The sequence below is a fragment of the Sabethes cyaneus genome, chromosome 3, assembly GCF_943734655.1.
Source record: "Sabethes cyaneus chromosome 3, idSabCyanKW18_F2, whole genome shotgun sequence".
NCBI classification, from domain to species: Eukaryota; Metazoa; Arthropoda; class Insecta; order Diptera; family Culicidae; genus Sabethes; species Sabethes cyaneus.
In genome coordinates, this window is record NC_071355.1 from 169684804 (window position 1) to 169709541 (window position 24738).

A 24738-nucleotide genomic window follows, 5' to 3' on the forward strand; every position below is an offset into this window, starting at 1 on the left:
AAGACTAAAAACACGAGTTTGGTCTAAACTATTAATTTGCTATGGGTGGGGTGGCCATTGTTAAAAGCGGAAGGTGCAAATAGCAAAACATTTATAGTCTTGTTGTTTCTTTATAGGGTTTTATTTCCGTAAAGAAAACAGATGTGCAAATGGCCGGGTAGACAAAAGAGGGGGTGGTGCCAAATGGGGAGGAACGTGCAAAAGAGGAACAAGTGTTATAGTTTTGCATTATAATCATTTCGGTTACAATAACTGATGTACAAGTGGCTGTGGGACAAAGGCGCCCCAAGTAAGATCGGGCACTAAGCTAGTAAATCGGTTGTATGACATTTGCCCGAAACCCATCCCCCAGAATTTTTTTGCCAGAATGCAATTTGCCCGAAAACCATTCCCCAGAAAGTACCATTTCCCAGAAAAAAATTTCCCAGAATGTACCATTCCCCAGAAATATTTTTCCCAGAATGTACCATTCGCCAGAAAACCATTCCCCAGAATAGATTATTCTCCAAAAAATTTAATAAATGGAACCATTTTTCGCATTTTGGTAAAAACCATCTTGCGGAATATATCAATCTGCAGAAGAGATTTTTCCCCGAAAACGATTTTCCATTTTCCAGAATACACTATTTTCCTAAAAAACCTTTAAGCGTAGTACAAAGCAAAGCCTTGGATAAACTTCATAAGACTTGACCGTTCTTTATCGACAGATTCCGCAATCGGTAATTGGGGTACAGGATAATTACGAAGTCAGTGTAAAGATCCTACTGTCTATATAGCAGCGTTACGCGTAGTACAACTCTCCCGAATAGACTCTTTCATCTCTTTGCCCCGCTTTCCAAATATTTTCTTTCCCGAAATTATATTTTTCCTATAAACTTTTCTCGAATAATATCATACATTAATAAGAATATATTTTCAAGGTTAACATTGACCGTCATAAAAACAATTAAAAGTTAATCTTTTGCGTTTAAGGAGAATATGGGATAACGAAGGAAACAAAAAATCATTTCTCAAGATCTGCTGCTTTTGGCATATGGTTTATTATGGTATTTATTTGCATTGGTTAGCGGGACATTGGATTTTAGCTGGCCAAACACAAAAGAAAATATATTACTTGCACTACAAATCCTTTTTTCTTTCCCTTTAATGCGAATAAGTTATGCTGATTACATGGTGTGACTTATTTACCGTCTTAGTAGCAAGTGTTTCCTAGATGATTCAGGGCGAGACGGCCGTAGGCCGCGAGTGTTCGCCGGCGACCCGCCGTCGGAAGCGCCGGCCACTGCGGGGGGGCAGCCCCCCCGCAGAGATCACCTCAATTTAGGTGCAAGCATTTTCCTAGGTTTACTGACTAGTAGGGGCTATCCCTTAGTTAAGTCCGAACGAGCGATAGCGAGTAAGGACAGTATATACTCAATAAGTAGTGCCATAAAAGACGATCATTAAGACTGTCGCAGTGGCCTTTTAACCCAATGCCCTTCTGACATGCAAAAAAAAAGAGTCAAGAACCAATAAAACGCTTCATTGTTTCAAATTTCTGGTAAGCTCATGCAAATACATGTATTTTGGGGTATGTTCCATTCTGGTGAAGTTTCCTGGGAGACAAAGTATAATTTTCTGGGAAATGGTCCATTCTGGGGAATGGTTTTCTGGGAAATGGTTTATTCTTGGGAATGGTTTTCTGGGAAATGGTTCATTCTGGGGAATGGTTTTCTGGGAACTGGTTCATTCTGGCAAAAAATTTCTGGCAAATAATTTTCTGGCAAGTGGTTTTCGGGCAAATGTCATACAATCAGTAAATCATGTACTCTGTGGTATAAATCTAACGTAAAAAGAAGACTAAATTATTCGAGAACCTGGAGTCCCAACAACAGGATTGAACCTTACTGGTACCTAGTGTGATTAGGAGAATAAATTTGGTTTCTTTCAACAAATCTAACCATGTAGTCCTCATCATTCGTTCGCAATTGATGATTTTTATTGTGTGCATTTGTTTAACGATGAAATAATCTTCACACTAGTATAATTTCAAAGCATGGAGCACACTTACTTTAATTTGCTTCCCTCTCCAGTGCTCTTGCAAGACGGACAATTTGACAATATAGGAACGAGGACTTCTCGTGTAACTTTCAAAGTTGCAACAAAAACATGCAGAACATGCTTCGAAAGAAAGATATGTCTCTTTTAATAATAATATCAATGCTCAAATTAACAAACACTGGCACGGGTCTAGAGATTGCTCTAGGAAGCAACAGATGAACTAGTTCGGAAGAGCCATTAACTTCAGTAATAATCGATGCAGGCGAGTTAGCCAGCAATTCATTCTCCCGTTGCTTTCTTTGCATGCCAGTTGAGATAGTTCGATTGTGTTGCGGCCTCGTACTCCTGCACTAAGGCATCAACTACGTCGCGGCTTTCGTCGAATTCACTCAGGTCATCTTTAAATTTGTCTTCCCTCTTGAACTGATCCAGGAAAGCACCTCTTTTGCAGAGCTTATCATACTGATTCAATGCGCGTTCGAATAGAGAGCATATGCTAGTATGATTGGCCAGCATAAGACCAGAAACACGATGAGCACTTTGTACATACGGGCTACTGCGTGAGAGAGCAACCTGAATACTAGCAGGGCCCCAATTAATAAATTGCGCCAGCTTCCGTTCCCGAATTCGCTGAATCGATTTGTGCACCTGTGTTGGATTTACTTCGCCCTGAATAATATTCAGGATTGAAATGTAACGATGATGGTTTGTCTTATCGGGTCCAGTGGATACCATCATATTTTTCGGCTGCAGGAGACGTCGCATTACATCTAGAACAGTAGTTTTTTGTACGCTAACAGTATCAGTATCTGTGGTCAAAGGAGTATAGCCGGTCATTAGAAAATGCAACTGGGATGTTGGGATTAGTGGCGCGATTAGCTCTATTAAATTGTTGTTCATGTACGATGGGTATCGAAGGGTAGTAGTGCTAACTGACATGATGGTCGAAACTAAGGTGTTAATTTGAGTGAAACTAGGATTCTCAAGATGCAGTCTATCGGAAGCAATCCGGTTTAGCGCGGTGTTGTCCAATACAACAACACAATCAGCACAGCTTGTTAGCCGCTTCAATGTCAGTAGACTATTGTAAGGTTGAACTACAACGTCACTTATTTCATCCTGATTGGGAAACACACTATAAGTTTGCACAAGTTTCTTGGGAAAATGATCCGATAACCGTTCCATAATATACGATCCCATTCCGGAGCCTGTTCCACCGGCAATAGAATGACACAGTACAAATCCTTCCAAACTATCACTTCCATCCGCTTCTCGGTCTATTATGTCAAAAACCTCTTCGTGCAGCTTTTCACCTTGGCTAAAGCCGGATGCCCAGTTATTTCCAGCACCTCCGCCGTCTTTGGATAGGTACACATTTTCCGGATTATAAAGCTATGATAAAAAAACCAGTAGATCGGAACGGCTAACGGAATATTCTTATCAACTATACCTTGGCGTAGGGGGATGTCATAATAGTATGAATGACCCGCGGTTCCAGATCTAGCAGCACCGCTCTTGGAATATAATGATCATCATCGGCTTGATAAAAGAAAACATCTTTCCGGTCGATGCCATCTGTGGCAAAGTCCTGCAAAACTCCCGAAGGTGAAATTCCATGCTCCAAGCAAAGGCGCTTCCAAAACTCAAAACCAACTAAAATAAGGTATTATTTAGGTAACAAATGCAGGTAAGTGTGAGGAATGGTAAAAAACTAACAGTATTCTGCAGTAACATTAACCAATTACTATACTATTACACTCACTTTGATTGCCGCACTGGCCCAGCTGCAAGGTGATGATTTCGCTAGGCATCTCCGGTAAACGAACGGTTGGTTTACTATTTCGTGTTACTTATTAAGAGAAGCACTTGATTGTTTTAACTGTAGTTTATCTCAAAAACCGCACTTAACGTGAAGTATTAAATTGTTTTGATTTATTTACTTTTTTATTTTTGAGAAACGCGCTTTAATACCGCTTGACATATTGAAATTCAAATTTAATTTGATTTGGTCGATTCGATTATTTGGTTTGTATCGTATCGTTATCGTTACCAGGGTTGCCAGAAGAGCTATATAAAAATATTGAATTGACTATTGCGCTCTTCACACTCAAATTGGACTGCACAGTTATAAAGTGCAACCTTCAAAACTGTGATGAAAAGTGTGCTACTGATAATATCGCTAGTAATCTTATATCGATAATATCATCAAACTTTATCATCAGGGAAGAATATCGAAAATTGGAAGGTTTAAAGTGAAACCTTCTTCTTGGCTTGTTATTATTTTAACATTTTTGTTCTATTTCTTACGTATTTTTGATTATACTATCATAGGGTAGATGATCCATTAGTTGCGCCACTAAGCACAATATAATTTCATTTTGCTTGTTTATTGAGGTATATGCTTCAATTAATGCTTGTGGGATATTAATTTATCAAATACAAGGCATTTGTCACAAGGCAAGACAATTGCTTTCGTTGTACGAGAAGTTTTATAAAGAAAAAATGAATTTTCCGATTCAATTATATTGTACCAACAGTTGCGCTAATGTTTCCTTAATTAATTTTGGTGTTCCTTTAATTGTGTTATTCCATATACATTGCTAGGTTGCTAAGTGAAAAAACATCGTAGCAAAACTATAGATGAGCGCCTATAGTTGTGCGCTCCAACTGTGCGTTAGATTTTGGAAAATTGGCATTTTAGCAAATAATGCTTTAATTTTAAATGGTGTAGTCTAACTACCAATACTTCTAAAAGCCTGTTTTATATAATGAATGTAATTGTTTTATCTAAAATGCTACGGTGACGAAAATGTGCATTAATAATGAATAGTAGCGCAACTATTGGTACTACCACAACTATTGGATCAACTACCCTATTATCGTTAGTAATTATTAACGATAAAAAACTTTATCAATAATCGTTATAGATTTTGATCGGCATTTCCCATCATTACAACTCTCCCATCTGAGCTGACATTTGATTTAGCAGTGGCGCCAATACCAGTTGTAGGAAAAGCAAATAGTATTTAATTTTCCATTTATTTTATATATGCTGCATATTTGTTCAAGTTATGAATTATGTGCGGACTTATGTATTTAGTAACTATTTTTATATTATTTTTAGCGTCGATAACAACTCTACGTAAGCATTAGAATTCAAATAGGAATCAACCAAGATTCATGGGGTTTTCCCACGAAATTTTGGCAACTTTTCTCACCTACAAAATGTGTGACTGAACAAGTGTGTTCAAAACAACCCGGTAACAATGTGACAGCTCCCATACTAATCAAACGTACCTAAAACTGCTGGTTCATGGTTCACGACAAATGTTTGAAAGCGGCGTAAACATCGAAGAAAGAGTTTATTATCATTTGTTTTGGCAAAAAATCCCTTGTGCATATAAGATCTGAATTGGTTTATTATTGTCAATTGCAAGGAAAATTGTACCATCCAAAGTGCGATATCGCTCATAAAAGTGCTATTTTGCATTAAATCGTTTCGGTATCTTCGGCGCACTGTTTCGTTATCTTCCAAGCAATAAGTGCGCCGAAGATACCGAAACGATTTAATGCAAAACAGCACTTTTATGAGCGATATCGCACTTTGGATGGTACAATTTTCCTTGCAAATGACAATATTTCAATAGAGTATTTTACGAACTGACAACATTACGTCAAGTACCAAAACGTTTCCGTGGTAATAACAATAGCAGCATAACTAGTTCTTCAGTCATAATAACATGCTATATTTGGTTCTGTCATGTCACAGAACGTTTTTTGTACAACTGCAACGATCTCTATTGCTTGGATTTACTCTTGAATTTTGCTTAACTTGTTCTTTTAACGACAAAATCGATCCGGCAATCATGAAAGAGCATTTCATTTTGAATTGCGCAGCGGATAACTTTCAATGAAACACGCAATATTTAAATACTTTAGAGCAGACAACTCGTACACAAGAGTGACAATCTTGTAATAAATACCGCTTTTTATCTTGTAGACAATTCAATCAAGCAACCCACCAAGAATTCAAACAGTTTTACCGAAAACATGAAACAATGCTGAAATAATCAATACGCATTTTTCAAATCGTTGTCCAGACAGCTATTTGCGTTCACATTTAACGTAACAAAAATTAACATTTCCTTTGGAAATCGAAGGTGCGTCAATTTTTACCGGCACGTAAAAACTACCGTCGCGACATTTTTGACACTGGCGGGTGTTATGGGAAACTGTTAATAACTGTCCATTTGTTACGGGGTAGGTTCAAAATCCAACTTTCAATGCAAAGGGCAATATATACTCGATATTCAAGCGATATTATTGCGCTCTTCGCACTCAATTGGACTGCACAGTTATAAAGTGCAACCTTCAAAACTGTGATGAAAAGTGTGCTACTGATAATATCGCTGGTAATCTTATATCGATAATACCATCAAACTTTATCGTCACGGAAAAGTATCGAAAATTGGAGGTTTAAAAATGAAATCTTCTTTTGAAATTTTCCAAAATCGATGTTTGAAAAAATATTGCAAATTTGCACTTGTTTCTAATCAATTTAGCGGTTAGCGGTTAGCGTTAGCTTCCGCTAAATTGTTGATTAATTTAGCGGTTAGCGGTTATCGAAGCTAACGTTATGAATTAGCGGTTTAGCTGTTAGCGAAGCTAAAATTACGGTTAGCGGTGCCCACCTCTGCTTAGCTTAATAATTGCTATTATTGAATGATGTAAATTCTAATTATTATTATTTTAGAATTGAGTACATATCTTTAGTAACCTATTGGATGTAATTAGACCGCAGATATGAGTCGGGAAGACATTGCAAACTTTAGAATAAAAATACAATACATAACGCAACTGTTGCATTTTTCAGATTTCTGGTGTCTGTCAGACTACCACCTCAGCCGCAGAAGGTTAAGAATTTTTCAGAAACAGTCAGTCTCGTCTTGGTATAGGATTTACAAAGAAGTTTCTGTCCAGTCCGAACAATGAGCGATTCAACATTTAACAGGCACGATAAAAAATTTATTCAATGCGAGTTCTTTCCAGGATGCTTGGTCATCTGGGACAAAGTCATCTAAATCCAAATCCATACTACCTTACTCTACTATCTATAGTACGAAATACGAATGTGTTGGATTCAAAAGGAATAAAACGTTGGCGGGATCACTCGAGCACTAAAAGGGATTTTTTAATTATTGTAGGGTTTTTGGGTGACAACAATTTATTACAGAGCCACTTTTAATATCAGAGTTGTTGAAAACTGAAAAAAATGAAATTTCACGAAATATTCATCTAACTTAAAATTGTTAAATGGGTTAAAAGTTAATTTTTGAGATTCATATTCTTATTATTTCTCTTATTACGATAGGTACTCACCTTTTTATTAAATAAAAAAGTTTTGATCCAGTGCGATCCGAAATGACCGAGTAATCTGCTGAATCCGCAAGGAAGCGCCATGTTGGAATTCTTTGACAGTTCATTATCGGGGCTTATCGAATCGTTCATGCTTCGCTGTGTGCTTCGTTTTGATCTCGGGTGTTTTCGCTGATGATGAAAATCGTGTTTATGTTGGAAATTTTCGCTATAGCTTTCCTCGAAAAAAATAAGAAATAAGCCGCTTTATGGTGGATTTCGTCAATTTAAAAAAAAAAGTCGTGTTTTTAAAAATGGAGTGAAGTAAATGTGAAATACAATAAACATGCAAGTGTTGAAACGTGAAAATTAAGGACTATAGTTGAAATTTTCAGTTCTATGATGTAGCGGCTGTCATGAAGAGGATATCGAAAAGCACGTCGCTCATTTAAGTATGAAACAGCGTTTCTTGCAAATGAAAACGAAAACATTGTAGGCAATAGTTTGTGTTTTTCGCCTCAATTCATTGGTTTGTTAGTGAAAGTGGTTATTGACTAAGAATGTATTCCCAATATAGGGATAATTTCTGGAACAGAATTAAAATGAAGAACATTGAAACAAACAAAGCTCACAACCAAGGAAAACAATCGACAGGAGGTGATCCTATAGCCGAATGGGATTTAAGTCAAATTGAGTTACATGACGATGGTAGTCCTATGAAGAATGTAAATCCTGTAATTGATTTAGAGGAAGAAGATGACATTGATAAGAGTAGTGCTCACGAAGAAGCACCCCTGAGTGGCTTCGAAACATCCGTTGTACGGCCGCCTGCCATGAGAATAATTCCCGCGACGGCACATAATTCCTCTGTCTTAGCCCCTCCTGTTCTGGTCAATAACAATCTGACTCGCAGACCGATACATGACTATCGCGCAATCTTCGGAGGGTCCTCAAGAGTGATCCAACCACATCCACATTTACAGGAAACATCGGTACCGGCTGGCATTATTTTTAATCGCTCGTATAATAAAAAAGCTACACCGGTAAAGGCAAACTACTTCAGTGTGATGAACACGCCGCCTACACCGGGGCAGCTATCGGCAGCAAGTATTTTTGGCGAAAAACCACTTCCCGGAACACAGCCAAAAATCGGTAAGTTTAAGCTTAAAGACCTTTAGCGTAGATCTACGTTTTTGTTTTTTATATTGGGGTATGAAAAATATGAAAAATAAACATGTAACAAAAAGTGGTTACGTCTTGCACGCTTATAACGCAACCAATTTTCAATGGATTTTAAAGATATTTACTCATCTACCGGTCCGGAACTTTTATATGCATTAACTTATGCAGAAAATGGAAGAGAGTTATCAAATCACTATTTAAAAAAGCATAAATAACCAGAACTGTCAACAGTAAGCGAATCAACCAATCACATATAAACACGATTTCACTTCTTGCGCCCGCGACGGCAAGTTTATAAACTTGCGAACTCGACCGCCTCGTTTTTAGAAAAAAGTGACAATTTTCCCTTCCAACAAATCAGAGATTATTGGTTTCGATTGAGCATATACCAAGTTGATGTTCTGTACGTAAATAATTATAGGTATAAGTCTTGTATGAAAACAAGGTATAAAAAATATTCGTGCACATTATGTGACGTAGCGTTTTCAGAGCGAAGATTCAAACACACTTATAGAATATCGGTTTTATCCAAATATAGACTACAGATGCTTGATTTGCTGCTTTATATTAGTTAGTGAAAAGCGCAGGGCTAAGACAACTTGCAAAGAACAATGAACTTTAACTAATTAATGAAGTAATTAATTTACCTGCCATTATTGTTAACTAGCTAGCGACATGGTATTTTAAAAACAAATCAAATCAATCTGTCACAATGAATGGTGCTTACAACTAATTTCGAAAGCTAGTCGGTTTTGAAAAGATAACCTAGCTTAAAGGATATGTAAATTGTTAAAAATGATATTTGACATTTCAAAGCATTCACTACAATACAGTAAATCATAAAGTTGGGTAATGAACTGCTGAACATTTCAAAAATGCCAAGTATTTTTTTTGTATGTCAGAAGGGCATTAGGTTAGAAGACCACTGGACAGTTTTAATGATCGTCTTTTGTAGCAGTCAATGTCAAGCATTGGGGTCAGTCCCGGCGTAGTGGTCAGCATTCACGCCTCTCACGCCGAGGACCCGGGTTCAAATCCCAACTCCACAGAAGTCACGAATGACATAAGCTGTTAAAGTGACTTAACAAAAAAAAAAAGAAAAATGTCAAGCATTATCGAATTTTATCTTTATTTGTAGCGCCACGTCAATCAAACGTTCGTACATACATTCATATTTTTTCTCTTTTCATACTCTTTATCTCACAGCCACTTGATAATGTATTACCGTAACGGAAATTCCATCAATGCAACAAACTATACCCTTTTTCGTCATTTAGATGTCTTTCTCGCCCTTGTTAGCTCTCCGTCTTTTGTATCTCCCGTCTGCTTGAACATCCGTTTTTCTTCGGAAGTCCTTATAATGAAACAGAAGCAAAGACCTTTTTCTTATTTTGCTGCATTCGTTTCTAACAGCATAGACTGACTCATTCCGCAACATGTCTAGCGTACCGCAGGGAAGCTATCTTGGGACACGGTTATTTTTCAATCCTCAAGATTATTAGAACGGATTCCGACTGTATGGAACTTCAACGAACGACTATTAGATAGATTTGAAATTTGGTGCTCGAGTAAAATGATTACCGACAGTACCTCGAAGCGCTTCGCTGGTTGCAAAAAAAAAAAAGGAATTCGTACAAATCAATACAGTGCATCAGCAGCCCATTCCATTTTCTGTTATGTGTTACTACAGGGAAGGGACACGTGATTGTTGATGAACCGGAGGTAACCAGGCATAGGAAATCACATTTCGACGTGCTGTTGAACGGTGAAGAAAATCGAAAATGGAGTCGCTGATAGGAACCGGATAAATATAAGGAGGAGATTACCCAGTTTGTGGATCCACCAACTTTGGATAAATCGAAAAAGTTGTTAGAAAGGAGGAATGACAAGGCAGCTGGGAAGAACGATTCATCCGCTGAGCTTTGGGAAGTCGGTAGAAAACAACTGAATTGTGGATCTAAAGGACCATATTACGCGGGTTTGTTGAAAGGGCTATTATGTCCTGTTTAGCGAAAGCGCCACCGCCTCGACAGTAATAGTTATCGAGGCAGTTTCCTTAGTTCGCATACAAAATGCTCTTCATATTCTACAGGGTGCCGAGAGCGACAGCGAGTTGATGATTTAGCTCATCAAACGCAGTAGAGAGATCTACGTAGATGATATCTGTCTAAGAACGGTCGTCAAAGCAATCCGTTGCGTAGGAAGTAAGTGTTAGTAGATTGGTAGACGTGTTACTCATCGGCGATGTACTGTTGGGCGAACGAAGAAATTGGCATAATCACAACGAGCTCGAAGAGTTTCGATAATGCACATAAGACAGTGATCCCTCTGTAATTGTTTATGTTACTATTGTTACCCTTCTTACGCTCTGGAAACATGTAAGAGGACTTCCAAGCAGAAAGAAATATGCCTGAGCTTTATGTTTTTATGAGCTTTGTGAACGATACGTGGAATTGAAGCAACCGAGGTATCGATACAGTTCTTTAAAAAGATTGACAGTATGTCTTCCGGTGCACTGGAGGTTGAACGTTTTAACTTTAGAGCAGCCTCACAAAACAGAAGTAGAAGTTTGAACAACGCTGCGATCAACAATGTTAACAGTCTCTTTCGATTTTGTCTTTCGTTGGGAAGGTTTTTGCATCGATAGGAATAACAGCAATATAAGCAGAACTTTCGCTGCTATACACTTTCACATGCCGCCAGGTTCGCTAGTTTCTGAGAAGATAGCGTGTACGAGTTTGAATTTCAGCTTCTAGTTCTATTCTGTGGCAGTCTGACCGTTAATAGTCAGCTTAGCGAGAGTATCACCGTGATTGGTAACGCTGCCTAGTGCATGAGATGCTTCTGTTTCAGAGAGCCCTTTATCTACAAAGACACTGAAGAATTTCCGCGAAAACAGTTGACAAACCGTATCCAAATTTGTAGTAGTGTCGTCTCCAAGGAACATGGCTGCTGGAAGATGTCGTCTTTCCGTTGGACGTTATCATATTTCTAGAACAACTTGGGATTGCGTTTAAAGCTACGCTTAGCCTTGTTTAAGTATTTGCTTGTTTAAGTATTTGTGGCGATCAATAATATAATTTAAAATGTGCGCAAAGGTTCAAGATAAGGCATTTACATAATTCTTATCCAAGGTTGCATCCCAATCGATACTGTTAGACTTTGGATCGGGTCGAAATCGGCAGGGTTGAAATCATAGTAGACGCATCAGTTGGAATCCGAACTAATAGCGGTGGAAAAGGAAGAACTGGATTAACGAATGGAGCAGGCGCCAACGCACATTCTAGAGCCTGGCTGCGAACACTATCGAATCAAGTTGTAATAGCATCCGTTTTCTTTGGGAATTTTGTTAATTTGTTGCACAGTAGCTGTTCTATAATCCTCGAACAGCTCAGTATTGATTGAGGAAAGTGTTGAAGCACTGACACCAATTAATACCGTGAAGGTTAAAGTAAGTATGTCACCAGAAGCGGAAGCAGTCGAAGAGATCTTGGAGACCGCTGCCGTATGAACCTTAAGAAAAACGGCGTCCCTTAAAATAGACACAGGTATAAAGACAAAGGGATGTAAAGATAAAGGGAAATGGACATAGGTATAAAGAGCGATCAGATAGAAATTTTATGGACACCCAAAATTGCTCGACAAATTGCCAATCGTTGTGTTCGACGACAGAGGCCTTGAGTTGGCGATGAATTAACAAGCCGCCACTCGTTTTGATTTGCGAAAGTTGTACACACTCCGGTCGTCTTCGTAGATTTCGTAGTTCGATCCGAAGATTTGTATAGAGGACGTTCGTTCGTCACGTCAGGTTTCGGCCAAAGCAATCATTTCGTATGGAATCAACACACGCTAGAAGATAGTTCTGGTCGCTTGCGCTCATTCCGCCTGTATTTTGGTAATACACGTGAGTGTTGCCTTGCTAGACGTCACGAATGCTGTTCAGTAGTCGGTTGGATGACGAGAAGCTAGAAACGGGACACGATTGGGATCTAAATTGGCAGTAGGGCGCTCACTATGTAGTTTGTTACTTTGATAGACTTTGTTTCATTGGACTTTGGTTGAAAAAAGCAAGTAAGGCGAATCATTCACAATAGGTGTTCCGTGAAATCTCAGATGAAAAGAAGAAAACTCATGAGAGTTCAAGAATTGCTATGCAAATTCGTTGCATTCATGTCGAAAAATGTCAATTAAGCAGTATAAATTTCGCTCCAGTCAGTGGATATAAATACATAGCAAATATAGCACAAGAAAGCCGAATATCAACACAGCAGCGAGGCGAATGTTGCGACAATAAAACTTCCAATTGAAATGTACTTTAAAGGGCCGTATGATTCAATCAAACGACCTAAGCTCTATGTAGCAGATTATTTGATTTGACTGATTATGCCCATCTACCTTTGGACGGCATCCCATTAGCCATAAATACGGTGGTCATACAGACGGTTGCCATACGTACGAATTCCATAATGTATGTTGCCATGAAGGACGGGAGCCATTACGAATACCATAATGGACAGGAGCCAGAATGTACGTTTGCCATGATGCATATTTTAATTTTTAGGTGCGATGACTCAGTACTATTTGACCAGTTATAGCTTGAACCATGTTGCAAGAGGCCTAAATGTGTGTTTAACGCGTCGAGTGCATGTAGGATACGATGATGTATGTATTTTTATCCGCCAGCTGGTTGGCGCCCTTCGTCCAGAAAAAGGCAAATAAGAATGGATCTAGAGCCAATGTTTTAAAGGCAATGTTCCATGATTCAAAGTCGCCTACCTGTCTGTTTGTGGTAAAAAATGTGGTCTAGACAGTTTCAACGCCAAGGCGTGTGTCTAGAATACCAACTTCGATCGTTTTTTATTGCTGAAAAAGAAACCGCGTCACGTTAAAACTTTCGCCTTGATTAGCCAAAAGCAATTGTGACATTTGAAAATATTCACATTTGAAAGTTTTTTATGATTAAAAAAATTGTTGACAACTTTTAACTTATTTATATTCCATCAGGCTTGGCATACACTTTTCGCTTCGATTTTGCTCTTTTGATTACTGCATCTCAGCCAAGCACAATTTGAAAAAGTGATGTATGGGGCGTTTGTAGAATTTGTTATTATCTACAATATTGCTGAAGTACGCATTACTGTGCGTTTTGTATTTATAGCGCTATGAGGCTGCTACCCTCTTGGTAGCAAAAAGAGCGCTCTTTTTGCTACCAATCGCATTGCTGCCCTACAGCGCCGTAAATACAAAAGATAAAACTTCACTTTCTTCAGCATTAGTATAGATAATTACTAGCTCTACAAATGCCCCATACATCACTTTCTGAAATTCTACTTGTTTGAGGAGCAGTAATCAAAAGAGCAAAATCAAAGCGAAAAGTCTATGCCAAGCCTGGTCTCAGGTTATAAAAAAGCGGCTTTGCCAAGAAGCTATAATTTGGCCAGTGATGCTTTACAATCCCCCAATCCAATCTACTCTATAATCTTCTATCCAATCGTGAGCTGGAACTTTAAACGTGACGCTGATGCGTGAAATTCGAGCTGTTATTGCGCTTAAAGCATTTTGTAAAGACACCTTTCCACTAAAAAAAAGCAATTACGGCCTTTGGCCAGATCGACGTCGGTATATATGTTGTCCTTACTCGCTAGCGCTCGTGTGGAGATAGATCAGTCGTTTGTGTTCAATGTGCATTTAAAAAAATCGAATTTGAATATTTATTTAATATGTGCCAAGTTTCTTTGATAACTGCCTAGTTTGAAACTTTATCACAATTTATGAAAACTCTTTTTAACTGCTACAAAAGTAAACTAACGTTTTCTTTGTTTTTATCCTTTGCAGTTATGCAATCAAACCACTACGAGAAAAAAATAATCCGCCGTTCTTTTGACAAAACACCGTCTACAACGCCGGCAAGTACTAGTCGACAAGAGAAAAATAAAGGGCCATACAAGTTGCTTGGTGTGATTGATTTAGAACCGGACTCGGATTCGGAAGAATCGAGTATTTCTCATACACTTTCCGCTGCAACCAACACGGCTGAAGATAAACCTGGTAGCTTTAAAGAGGCCACGCCGACCAAAGCAGCGGTATCTTTAATGGAGAGTACACCAGTAACGACCGAAACTAAACAATTAGACAATGCGGAAGAAGATGTTTTCACTATTGAAATCGAGGAAGATGAAGAATGGGTTGAGCACGAAGAGCAAGAAGATACAGGAATGGAATTATCCGAATCGGCAGAGGAAACTCAGGCGCAGAAGGAAACTGTAACGGTGCCCAATCCGGGTTTATCGAGACCGTCCTCACCCGAAGAAACTGCTCCTGTTGAACAATGTGTTTTAAGCGATACGGAGGAAACGAGCTCGGACACTCAAATAAATCCGTCTACATTAGCTAATTCGTTTTGGGACGTATCCAGCTCGGGATGCATGAAAAGATCGAGTGATAAAGATAATTCCTCTAAGAGCTCAGTCCAACATACAGAGTTTGAGTTATTGTTAGACAGAATAAATCAAGAAGTACCAGCAATGTCACAACAAGATCGTATCGACCATTGGCGCGTAACACAAGATGATCTACTGTATTCGATTCCAACCGTAGCTGAAATTGAAACTGGCGCTTCGATTAAAAGACCCATGGATGATCCTATTAATATTTCGAGTGGCGATAGCAGCACTGATTCAGAAACAAGTGATAGCCCTAGCTTATTAAGACTCAAGCAGCAGAAAAAAGCGAATTTCAAGAAGCGACGTATGGGAGAAGCGGCTCCGTCAGGAGATCGATCTTCGCCTTCATTACACTTAGGTGAAGAGTTGGATTTTCGGAGGAGCCAAATTAATCCCGAAATTGATAAAAGCTTAATTCAGGTTCGTAAGAATTATTACAAATTTCCAACGCGTTTCGATCGATTGGCGACGGATGAAAATCAATCTTCAGAGGAAAAACAGCATATAGACCCTTATGCGAGGTTTCTTGACAGTGAAAAAGAAGCTTTCACCAGCTTTTTACGTCGCAATCCGGCATATCGTCCGCATCTTTTAACAAAGCAACGTTGTCCTTCAGGAATGATTGACGAAAACAAAGTAGCCGTCGTAATGTTATCGCCAGTCAAACTTCAAAGACAAAACGAACCGAATACGGACAACCCGCGAACACAGCAGCCTGACCGTCCTGAGTCAGCTGATCGTGTGTCTCGATACAATAAAAATCACCGATCCGCTTCCATTGGGAAGACGCTACGTTATAAAGTGCGAAAACCTCAGCTCAAGAAAAAACCTATAGTTGTGCTTCGTTCAAATTTGCGTAGCTATCGACGATTGATAATGAAAAACTCTCTTCGCAATGGAAAAGTTCGAAGAAAGTCGTCATTTGTAAATCTAATTGCTAGTGCGAAGCAAAAACGAAGAAAGCAAACTTCCGCGCCTCAAACAAAATCAAACAAAACTAACAAATTAAAACAAGAAAACACCAACAAGGAGTCTAAAGCAACTGCCAGTCATCCGGAAGAACCTCCAAAAAAGGAAGTGCTTGTTAAAAAGAATCCAGTTAATAAAGCTGGCAGAGTGTCGATCGACAGCGCGGTTAGTAGTTCGACTTCGGCTGAACACAAAAAACAGCGAGAAGATGGTCCACACATCGAGCCGACTAAGGTGCCGACCGAAATACGCACCATGAAGAATCCGCTATCTCGTGCAAATGGAGAAGTGTTGGTAGCATTCTTCGAGGGTAACAAGCTGATTGTTGTTCAGCAAGAGATGGTTAGTTTTTGGGAATGCTCCAAGTTATCGGCACTGCTTGGCCTCAAGCAGGAACTGCAGTTGATCGGGCAGATAAAACGTGCCCAGGCAGGTGAGTGAATGTAACGAATGTTTGTGTTTTAGAATTAGAAGACATTAATGGAATACTTATTTCTTTGTTCGTAATGAAATGTACGATTTGTTTTGTAAATTCTTATCTAGAATACGTACAGTCACTATACAAAATGTGCCAGTATTTTGAATAAAAGATTGATCTCCATTTTTGGTAGTGAAGTTTTACAATTGATACCTTATCGCTTCAAACGAACACTTTTTGTATTAATTCTGTTATTAGAAATAAGAATATGCATTTGATGTTGTTTTAATGTCAATGCTTTAAATTTTTTAGATTATCAAATCGAACCATCGAGTTCACAACGATTGGGCTTCAATGACGACGATCCATTCTATTTAGAGGTACGGGCGAGATGCTTAGACGAGGACCAATCCCGCATATGCCCGCTAGCATCGATTTATGTAAATCATTACTTCGCAAGTGAAACTGAGGACGATAAAGATCCGCAACCCTGTGTTCGGATGAAATCTCTGCAGTTGGATAGTATTAGAAGGTGACCCAAAAACTATTAAATTACATTGGAAAACTCCGATCACACCCTGTTTTTATATTTTCAGTGAACTCTCTAATATACTGTTCATTCCGCTGCCTCGATCGCGCTATTTCATAGTCTGTTGGCACGAGCAATTGTCGGAAACAGACCATCGTACTGGATTATGCAAATACAGCTTGACCCCGGATCTGGAAATGCTAGCCAGCATTAGAGAATTCCCGAGTATAACACAGAAAATTCATGCACTCAGGTGTATGGACAATAATCGACTGATGGGACTGGGAGGCTCTATGGTTGCCATATGGAGCTACGATGACGGATGTCTGATGTTCACGGTGGATTTGAAAATCGAAATTCAGATGCCACTGGCGGCTTTCATTCATACCGAAAATGTATGTTGAATCTATTTTAAAGTTGTGGCAATTCATTTATTTATTTTCTTTATAATCAATTTTTATTTATTCATTTTAGAATGATAGAGCACTATTTATTGTACAGTTGTGTGCCTCCCCTAGTGGCAATCCAAAATGCAAGCTTATTAAAGCTATAGCGATAAATATGAGTAAGCGTACTTGGCATCAGGTGTTCGATTATGAGGTGGCTTTGGAATCCATGAGGTAGGTGTTAGACGTATTTTTAGGCCAAACCAGAATACCTATCTTTAAAGAATATTTGTATTAGTTGTCGAAGTCAACGCAAATATCACGATTTTCTTTGTTCATTGTAAAATTTAAATTTGATTGCTTATTGAATTTACTTATGTTTATTTACGGCATAGGCATCTTAACATTTCCTGTTTCCTTTCCATTTATCATCAGTATACTATGCGAGTCCGTCAGCCCGAATGCAACTGGTCTGCACTGTACGACGTTCGAGAACGGCGAATTACTGGCGATCAGCTTGGAAGATCTCACAACCTGTTTTACCAACCACAAACGACTGCATAGTGCGGACGAGCGGCGCGTAACCAGGGATATTCTTGCCATGCGAGAAAAAATCTTTCTCGGTCCATGCGACGGTCGGCAGCTTCTATTAGTAAGTGATAAAAGCATCAAACTGAAAACAATCGACGAGTACTCGCTAGGATGCAGGTAGGTTGTTTTCTATCATTGCAAGATAGTCAGAACAATTGCGTTATAATTGTTCATAAGATTGTAATAGATGTATTAATTGTTGATTGCAAGCAAGAGCCACGTTCATTTAACGCTTACAAACTATAGCTAGCGAACTGTCCGTTCATTATTACTATCACCTTTTGTGTGGTTATTCTTTTAAAATTAGCTTCGGAGCAATACATTTTTGTAGTGTTTTGTTCCATCAACATTTGTGCAGGTATCCAACCGGTTCCTTTCTTTGTTTACATTTATGAGTTTTAGTTGAAAGAAGTTTGCAGATTCAAGCGCTTCGTTCAAATATTTCAGGATTCAACAAGAGAAGTAAACATCTAGGCTCTAATGTATCAGCGCTTATTTGTAACATTTTGAAACATTTTATTTTGTTAAGGAAGACGTGCAACACTATCGTTAGAAGTAGTTTTCGACTATTGCCCAACTATTTATGTAAAGCTGAGAATAATTAAGAGAGTCTTAATTTGATTGTGAAATAAAGATACACTTGAAACAAACTATTTTGAAACCCAAGTGCTGTATCTCATCATTATAATGTCTCATTTCATTAACTAATTGATTAGGATAAACAAACAGTTCATACAACAGGAGTGACTTTCTTGGAAATCCCAAGTCTAACCAAGTGAATATTCCGATACGATTTTTAGACGTTTTATGCGACGAATTTTGGTATCGTCTTGTAAAAGTCTGCCGCAGCTGCAGTACGTCGTTTGACTTTGCGGTCTGCACCGACAGCACGTATTTCCCTGTATGCCAGAAGGGATTAAAAGAACCACTGCGATGGTCTTAATGAACATCGTTTGTGTCAGGACCCAATTGCTACCACAGATTACGAACTGTTCATACCCACTGATGGAGTTGAGCCAAATATTTGTAATCCTGCCTCAATCTGGTACCAACGAGGTTAATCAAATAAATAACCTTGTAAGAATTTAGGTTCCATACATGATGTGGAATATTTTTTAAAGCAAAACATCTAGACTTGGCTTTGCCTTTACAGTTTGTATGTAGAACTTTTATTAATATTCATACCTACTTTCAATTCGTTCCTCTTACCATCCTGCGACTCGTGGACTCAGCTTTTTGGCATAATCTACCGAGATTAGTTTTCTTCCGGTGGAAGTTGAAAGGCATCGTCTTTATTGCTTTGTATGAGCTTTTATTATATTCGATAATCGTGCGCCATTTGGGGATCTTACAAACAACGAAAGTTCTTGTAAGTCATCAGCGAAGAGTTTAAGTCAGTCGTCGCATCTTAGAATCTCGACCGGGAGAGGTTCGAGATTTTAACACAGTCTTGTGCCCAAAGTAGAACTGTGCACCATTTGGCGACAAGTGCGCGTAGTCGCGTGCACTCTGTACGCTCCTTGACAGTTGGTTGCAAAGTTCTTTGAATAAAAACAGAAGGTTAAGTTTTGAAAGTGGAATGTAGCATCAAAGCCTTGTCATTGCGTTAAAGTGGTGACATTATCACAAAATGCTCCTAGGGTTTGAAAGCTGTGGAAGGCACGCATACGTATTTTAAGGTGGAAACTGCGAGGATACGGTTTATCACAAACTCCGCCGAAATGAAGTTTTTATATGTTGGGTGGTAGAGAGCTTGGTAGCCTTTCGAGTGTTGGAACTGCTTTAAGCAGACGATGAATTTATCTATCATTGGTACGTAAGTGACATGCTACAACGACGTAAGACGCGATAAAAAAGTCGGAAAGCGTCTGCAAATTGGGCCTCTTTAGATTGTGTAGCCAGCTGAAGTCCCATAGTTAGCAATTCCGTACAAAACTTCATAAGACGCTCACCATTCTCGTGTTGTACTCTCCGACCATGAAGCGTGGATATGAGAACGAGCGACCGATGGGCTCTAGGCGTTTTTAAGCGTAAGATCCTGTAATTAATTCTTGGCGGCAAATTACGAGAAATATGGTGCAAGCGCAGGAATAACGAGATGCGGATGCGGATATTGTGAAGTGACTAAAACACGGCGCATTACTGTTGGCCGGCATCGTAGTAAGGATGTCGGATGATCGACAAGCAAAAGCAATATTCAGCAGAAAACCTGACATAGACCGATAACACCGTGGCAGATCCCGTACCTACCCGTTGGATGCGCGCTGTTGATGAGGATGCTAGCACAGCGGGTATTGGGGCTATTGGAGGATGGCAGCTCGATACCGACAAATGTGGAGACGTATTCTAAATTCGGTACTGACTCGATAAACGGATTGTTGCCGAAAATGTAAAGAAGCTATGGATTTCTGGATAAACTGACACCTGACCTTGTACGCTATTCAACATCGTGTTTGAGGATGTGGTTCATCTAGCGAGCATCGAAAAGACAGGTAGTCAACTCTTGAGCTTCGTAGATGACTTCGTATTATGTATGTATGTTTGTATGTATGGGGTTAGTCACCTCAAGGGTTTCCCATTGTATGCAAGTAGAATTACTGCAGAATCGAATTCATCTACCTAGCAACTTTCATGACAATGCTGTTCGTGAAGGACCAAGAGGGGTTGGGTGGATCTATAAGCAATGTCGCTTATATGATTACATAGGAATATAAAACACTGCTTCCAGCATAGAGCTCCGGTTTCTAGATACATAACTTCGCCGTGCAAACTTATCTTGCGTGATGATTTGTGTGCTAGAAGGGCGCGTCAAAATCCTCTCCAATCTTATATGACTTGGCTCGAAGGTATCGTCCCCGTTTACGAATCAATCTGATGTCCCACAAGGCAGTAACTTAGGACCACTTTTATTTATTCTATTCTTTAACGACGCTGCCTCTGCCCTTGAAAGAGGATGTAGACTGGTTTATGCTGATGATTTTAAAATCTACTTGACGATTCGTTGCATCGAGGATTGTTATCGCCTTCAACTTCTCTTGGACACATTTGTAAATTGGTGCAAAGTGAATAACATGACTATCAGCGTTTCTAAATGCGAAATTATGACGTTTCACCGAATCAAATCGCCTATAGTTTTCGACTACAAAATTGACGACCAGATACTAAAAAGGGTTGAGCATGTGAATGACCTTGGTGTGATTCTCGATCCGAAACTAACTTTCGATCGTCATCGTACAACGATGATCTCAAAAGCGACTCGCCAGTTGGGATTTATTGCAAAAATTGGACGAGATTTTAAAGATCCGCATTGCCTTAAGGCCCTGTATTGCTCCTTAGTTCGTCCCCTTCTCGAAAATGCGTGCCTAATTTGGACTCCACATCAACTCTATTGGAACCTTCGAATTGAACGAGTGCAGAGGAGGTTCATAAGATTGGTACTGCGTAGTTTGCCTTGGCGGGACCCGGAAAATCTACCTCCGTATCCGGATCGCTGTCGCTTGCTTGGTCTAGATACCTTAGAACGTCGTCGGAACATCCAACAAGCTTTGTTTGTGGCAAAACTGTTACACGGCGAAATTGACTCGCCGCAATTACTATCGCTGGTGAATTTTCGCGCAGCACAAAGGACTCTGCGACCATCATCACTGCTGACCAACCGCTTTCACCGCACTGAATTTGGCCGCAATGAACCGATTGCATCGTGTACTAGAATGTTTAGTCGTGTTGAAGAGTATTTCGAATTTGGTGATCCTTTGCATAAATTTAAACGATTGATTACAAGCTCTAGCTTATTATAGTGTAGTTCATTAAGACTGACAAGTCAGATGAATTGTAAAAATAAAGAAAATAAAGAAAATGACTTTTTTAATTTTTCTTCTGGTATCCATGAGCATTATTTAAATTTGCTTCGGCCCGAGTTTTCACTACTAACAAGGTCGTAGATGACCTCGTATTATATCCAAAAGTTATGAACAAAAAGGCTAGAGTAAAGATGATAGAAGGCTAACATTAAATATGTTGAAAATCAAATACATGAAAGGTAAAGGTTCCACAGAGACAAACGTGCGCTTCCCGCGAATGGTAATCGTTGACGTCGACGCAGATGACTTGGACAACAACACGGGTGAGGAAATCCAGCGGCACATTCAAGCGGGCCTTCTTTCTCCTTCGCAATAGAGCCTGGCTAAAGGTTAATCGGCACCCATAGAACAGCCTAAAATTCGGGCTGGAGTGTCACAAAAACCCATGGATGACAGGATTGCAGTATTTTTATTCTATTCTTTTTATACTTTTATGTTTACGAATGGATGTCAAAATCCGTTTCTTCAATGGATGGATGACAGGATTGCAGTATTTTTATTCTATTCTTTTTATACTTTTATGTTTACGAATGGATGTCAAAATCCGTTTCTTCAAGCATTCTTCCATGTATACCATGTTGAGCCTGTAAACCATGTTTAGTCCATGTTGACGTGATGAAAGGCTCTGTCTTCAGTGATACGTATACTTTGCCATGTGTTGCCACTACAGCAGCCCATCTGGCAACCTTGATCACCGAATGCAACCCTTGATTATAGCGGGCTGAGGCGAAGAGATAAAACGGCCGTTATTGATCGAACGGAAGTCTAACTTGATCAGTAAAGTGAGGAGAGCGATAAAATTCACTTCATAAGTAGCGCGAAATTCGAGTACAGAAGTTAGTGATTAAGTTACTTAAATAATTCTTTCGTATAAATTTATACAATAGCAAGTTCACAATAATAGTACATCGGTAAGAGCTATAAATAGTGTTCTCGAGGCAAATAATCGAATTTCTCTATATCAATAGTTGTAGACCCGCGACACCGATCGCCAATTGCTAGTTAAACTAGTTTTCAATTAAGTAATTGTGCTCTATAGGCGGTTGTAGTTCAATGTTACACCAAAAGTTGTATAAAATTTACCCACATATTTTCAACTACAGAGTAATTATCGTCTCCGGTGCACCCATTGTTTCGGGTAGCTAAATACAATCGCGCACAGAATTCGTGAGCAAAATTAACGTATCACTACGAAATATATCACTACGAGGGACGGTAGGGGAAAGTAATGAAAAATTTTTTGGGAAAGGAGGGGAAAGAGTAGAAAGGAAGGGGGGGGGGGGGGTTAATAGGTAGCTACGCTTAACAAGTTGTCGTTGTGACTCCTACCTTTTATCCAAACACGAGTTTGGTCAATTTCATAGGAGCGGAGCCTTTCTCCGAAAACCCGCGCTGAGAATTGCGGACTAACACGCTTACGGACGAACAACGTCATACGCAGCACCTTGCAAGTCGTATAGGCCTGCATAGTGTCGTCGTCCTGAAAGTAAAAAAAGGTTGGATTAAAACTTCTCGGTCAGTGGTTTCTACAGTTGACGGAAGAAGAGGCACAATCTGTGTCTAAAAATAACCCAAAACCAGATACGTCGCTACATTAATAAGGGGGGTTGTGCGGTTGTGCGTCCAGCGCCTCTATGGTTCAAAGGTACACGGGTACCAGCGAGATACACGCCCTAGCAGGTGTTGTGGGTTCAAATCCGGTTATAATCGCTGCTTATAGCTTGGTTCGGCTCATGGACCTTCCAGCATTGGACAAAAGGTAGGAGTCACAACGGCAACTTGTTTAGCGTAGCTTCCTATTACCCCCCTCCTTTCCTTTCCACTCTTTCCCAAAAATTTTTCATTAGCTTCCCCTACCGTCCCTCCATCAATTGTAGAACCATCGTTTCAAAAAGAACTTTACTTGTCTGGCATATCGTTACGTCCAGTTGCAACGTCAAATTCTTGACCTGGAAATTGCTTGAAATCCAGATCACTATTGATCTGGCATTTTTCGCACTCTAGCCAACCTTGATCCAGATCTCACTGGGTTTTCCAGGAGTTTGTGAAAATTTTTTTACGTCGTTTTAGTTCCATTCTGCACTGTTCAGCAACGCGGTGGAGTTGTTCTTCATAAACATGTAAACAAAATTATGTCAAATAGTTGCAGTTCCTACCACAAGAGGCGTACCGGTGACACAGGAGGGTCATTCAGATATATTTTAGTCACACTTTACTGCAATCAAGAAGCATGTGTTGACAGTCGTTATAACCCCTTTTGCGCACTTATAATGATGCTAGGAGTCACATGGTGTGGGGGTGCAGGGCCATCTATGAGATAGGATATTTATATATTTTTGAATAGAACTAAGTGTAAATTTGATTATCTAAACAATCTCAAGCAAAATTAATGCAAAGTGCGCAGAAATTAGAATTACAATCAAATTATCCTGGCGGGATGATGATTCCAGGCAAACAGCTGATATTTGTAGGCGATGGGTACAGCACAATTGTCCTACCGTTATCAAAACACCAGCACTCAATCCGCGTTAGAATACAGCAGTATTTGAGAAATTAGTTAATTTTATCCCAAAGAGATTGAAACAGGTCATCAAAAATGTAGGTGGTCCGCAGTTAAGCGAGAAAGTACAACTATTTCAACTAACAGCTAATTGTCCGAATATTTTGTTGATTGAATTTTTGGGCAATTCAAACTGTTTGGACTCTTTCCTCGCAACGTACTATGGTCGTCTATAATTTTTTTTAACATAATCATAATGCATATATTTTCGTTATTGGACGTCGCAAATAAATTACTTTTACTTTTAAAATGACAGTTTTCACCGAAAAGGATCAATTGAAATAAGGAAATACATATTATTATAATTAGGCATAATTAGGATTAATAATGCGTATGAGATTGTTACCTGTAAAGAGGAGTAAATAAGGAGTCATAACAGACTAATTAAACACCATTTTTATGGGT

At 39.2% G+C, this 24738-nt stretch overlaps 2 protein-coding genes across 2 annotated transcripts; one reads left to right on the forward strand and one right to left on the reverse strand.

The window, feature by feature from the left end:
* Positions 1–1990: 1990 nt before the first annotated feature.
* Positions 1991–3979, reverse strand: LOC128742468 (tubulin gamma-1 chain). Its single transcript, XM_053838838.1, has 3 exons — positions 3803–3979; positions 3491–3693; positions 1991–3432 (listed from the first exon to the last, which is right to left on the reverse strand). The coding sequence occupies exons 1-3, from the start codon at positions 3849–3851 to the stop codon at positions 2320–2322; spliced, it is 1365 nt and encodes a 454-aa protein (XP_053694813.1). The 5' UTR covers positions 3852–3979; the 3' UTR covers positions 1991–2319.
* A 3601-nt stretch (positions 3980–7580) lies between these two features.
* On the forward strand, positions 7581–18567 carry LOC128741499 (uncharacterized). The gene is made up of 6 exons (XM_053837369.1): positions 7581–8547; positions 14413–16422; positions 16720–16939; positions 17004–17331; positions 17411–17556; positions 17758–18567. The coding sequence occupies exons 1-6, from the start codon at positions 7956–7958 to the stop codon at positions 18032–18034; spliced, it is 3573 nt and encodes a 1190-aa protein (XP_053693344.1). The 5' UTR covers positions 7581–7955; the 3' UTR covers positions 18035–18567.
* Positions 18568–24738: the final 6171 nt, after the last annotated feature.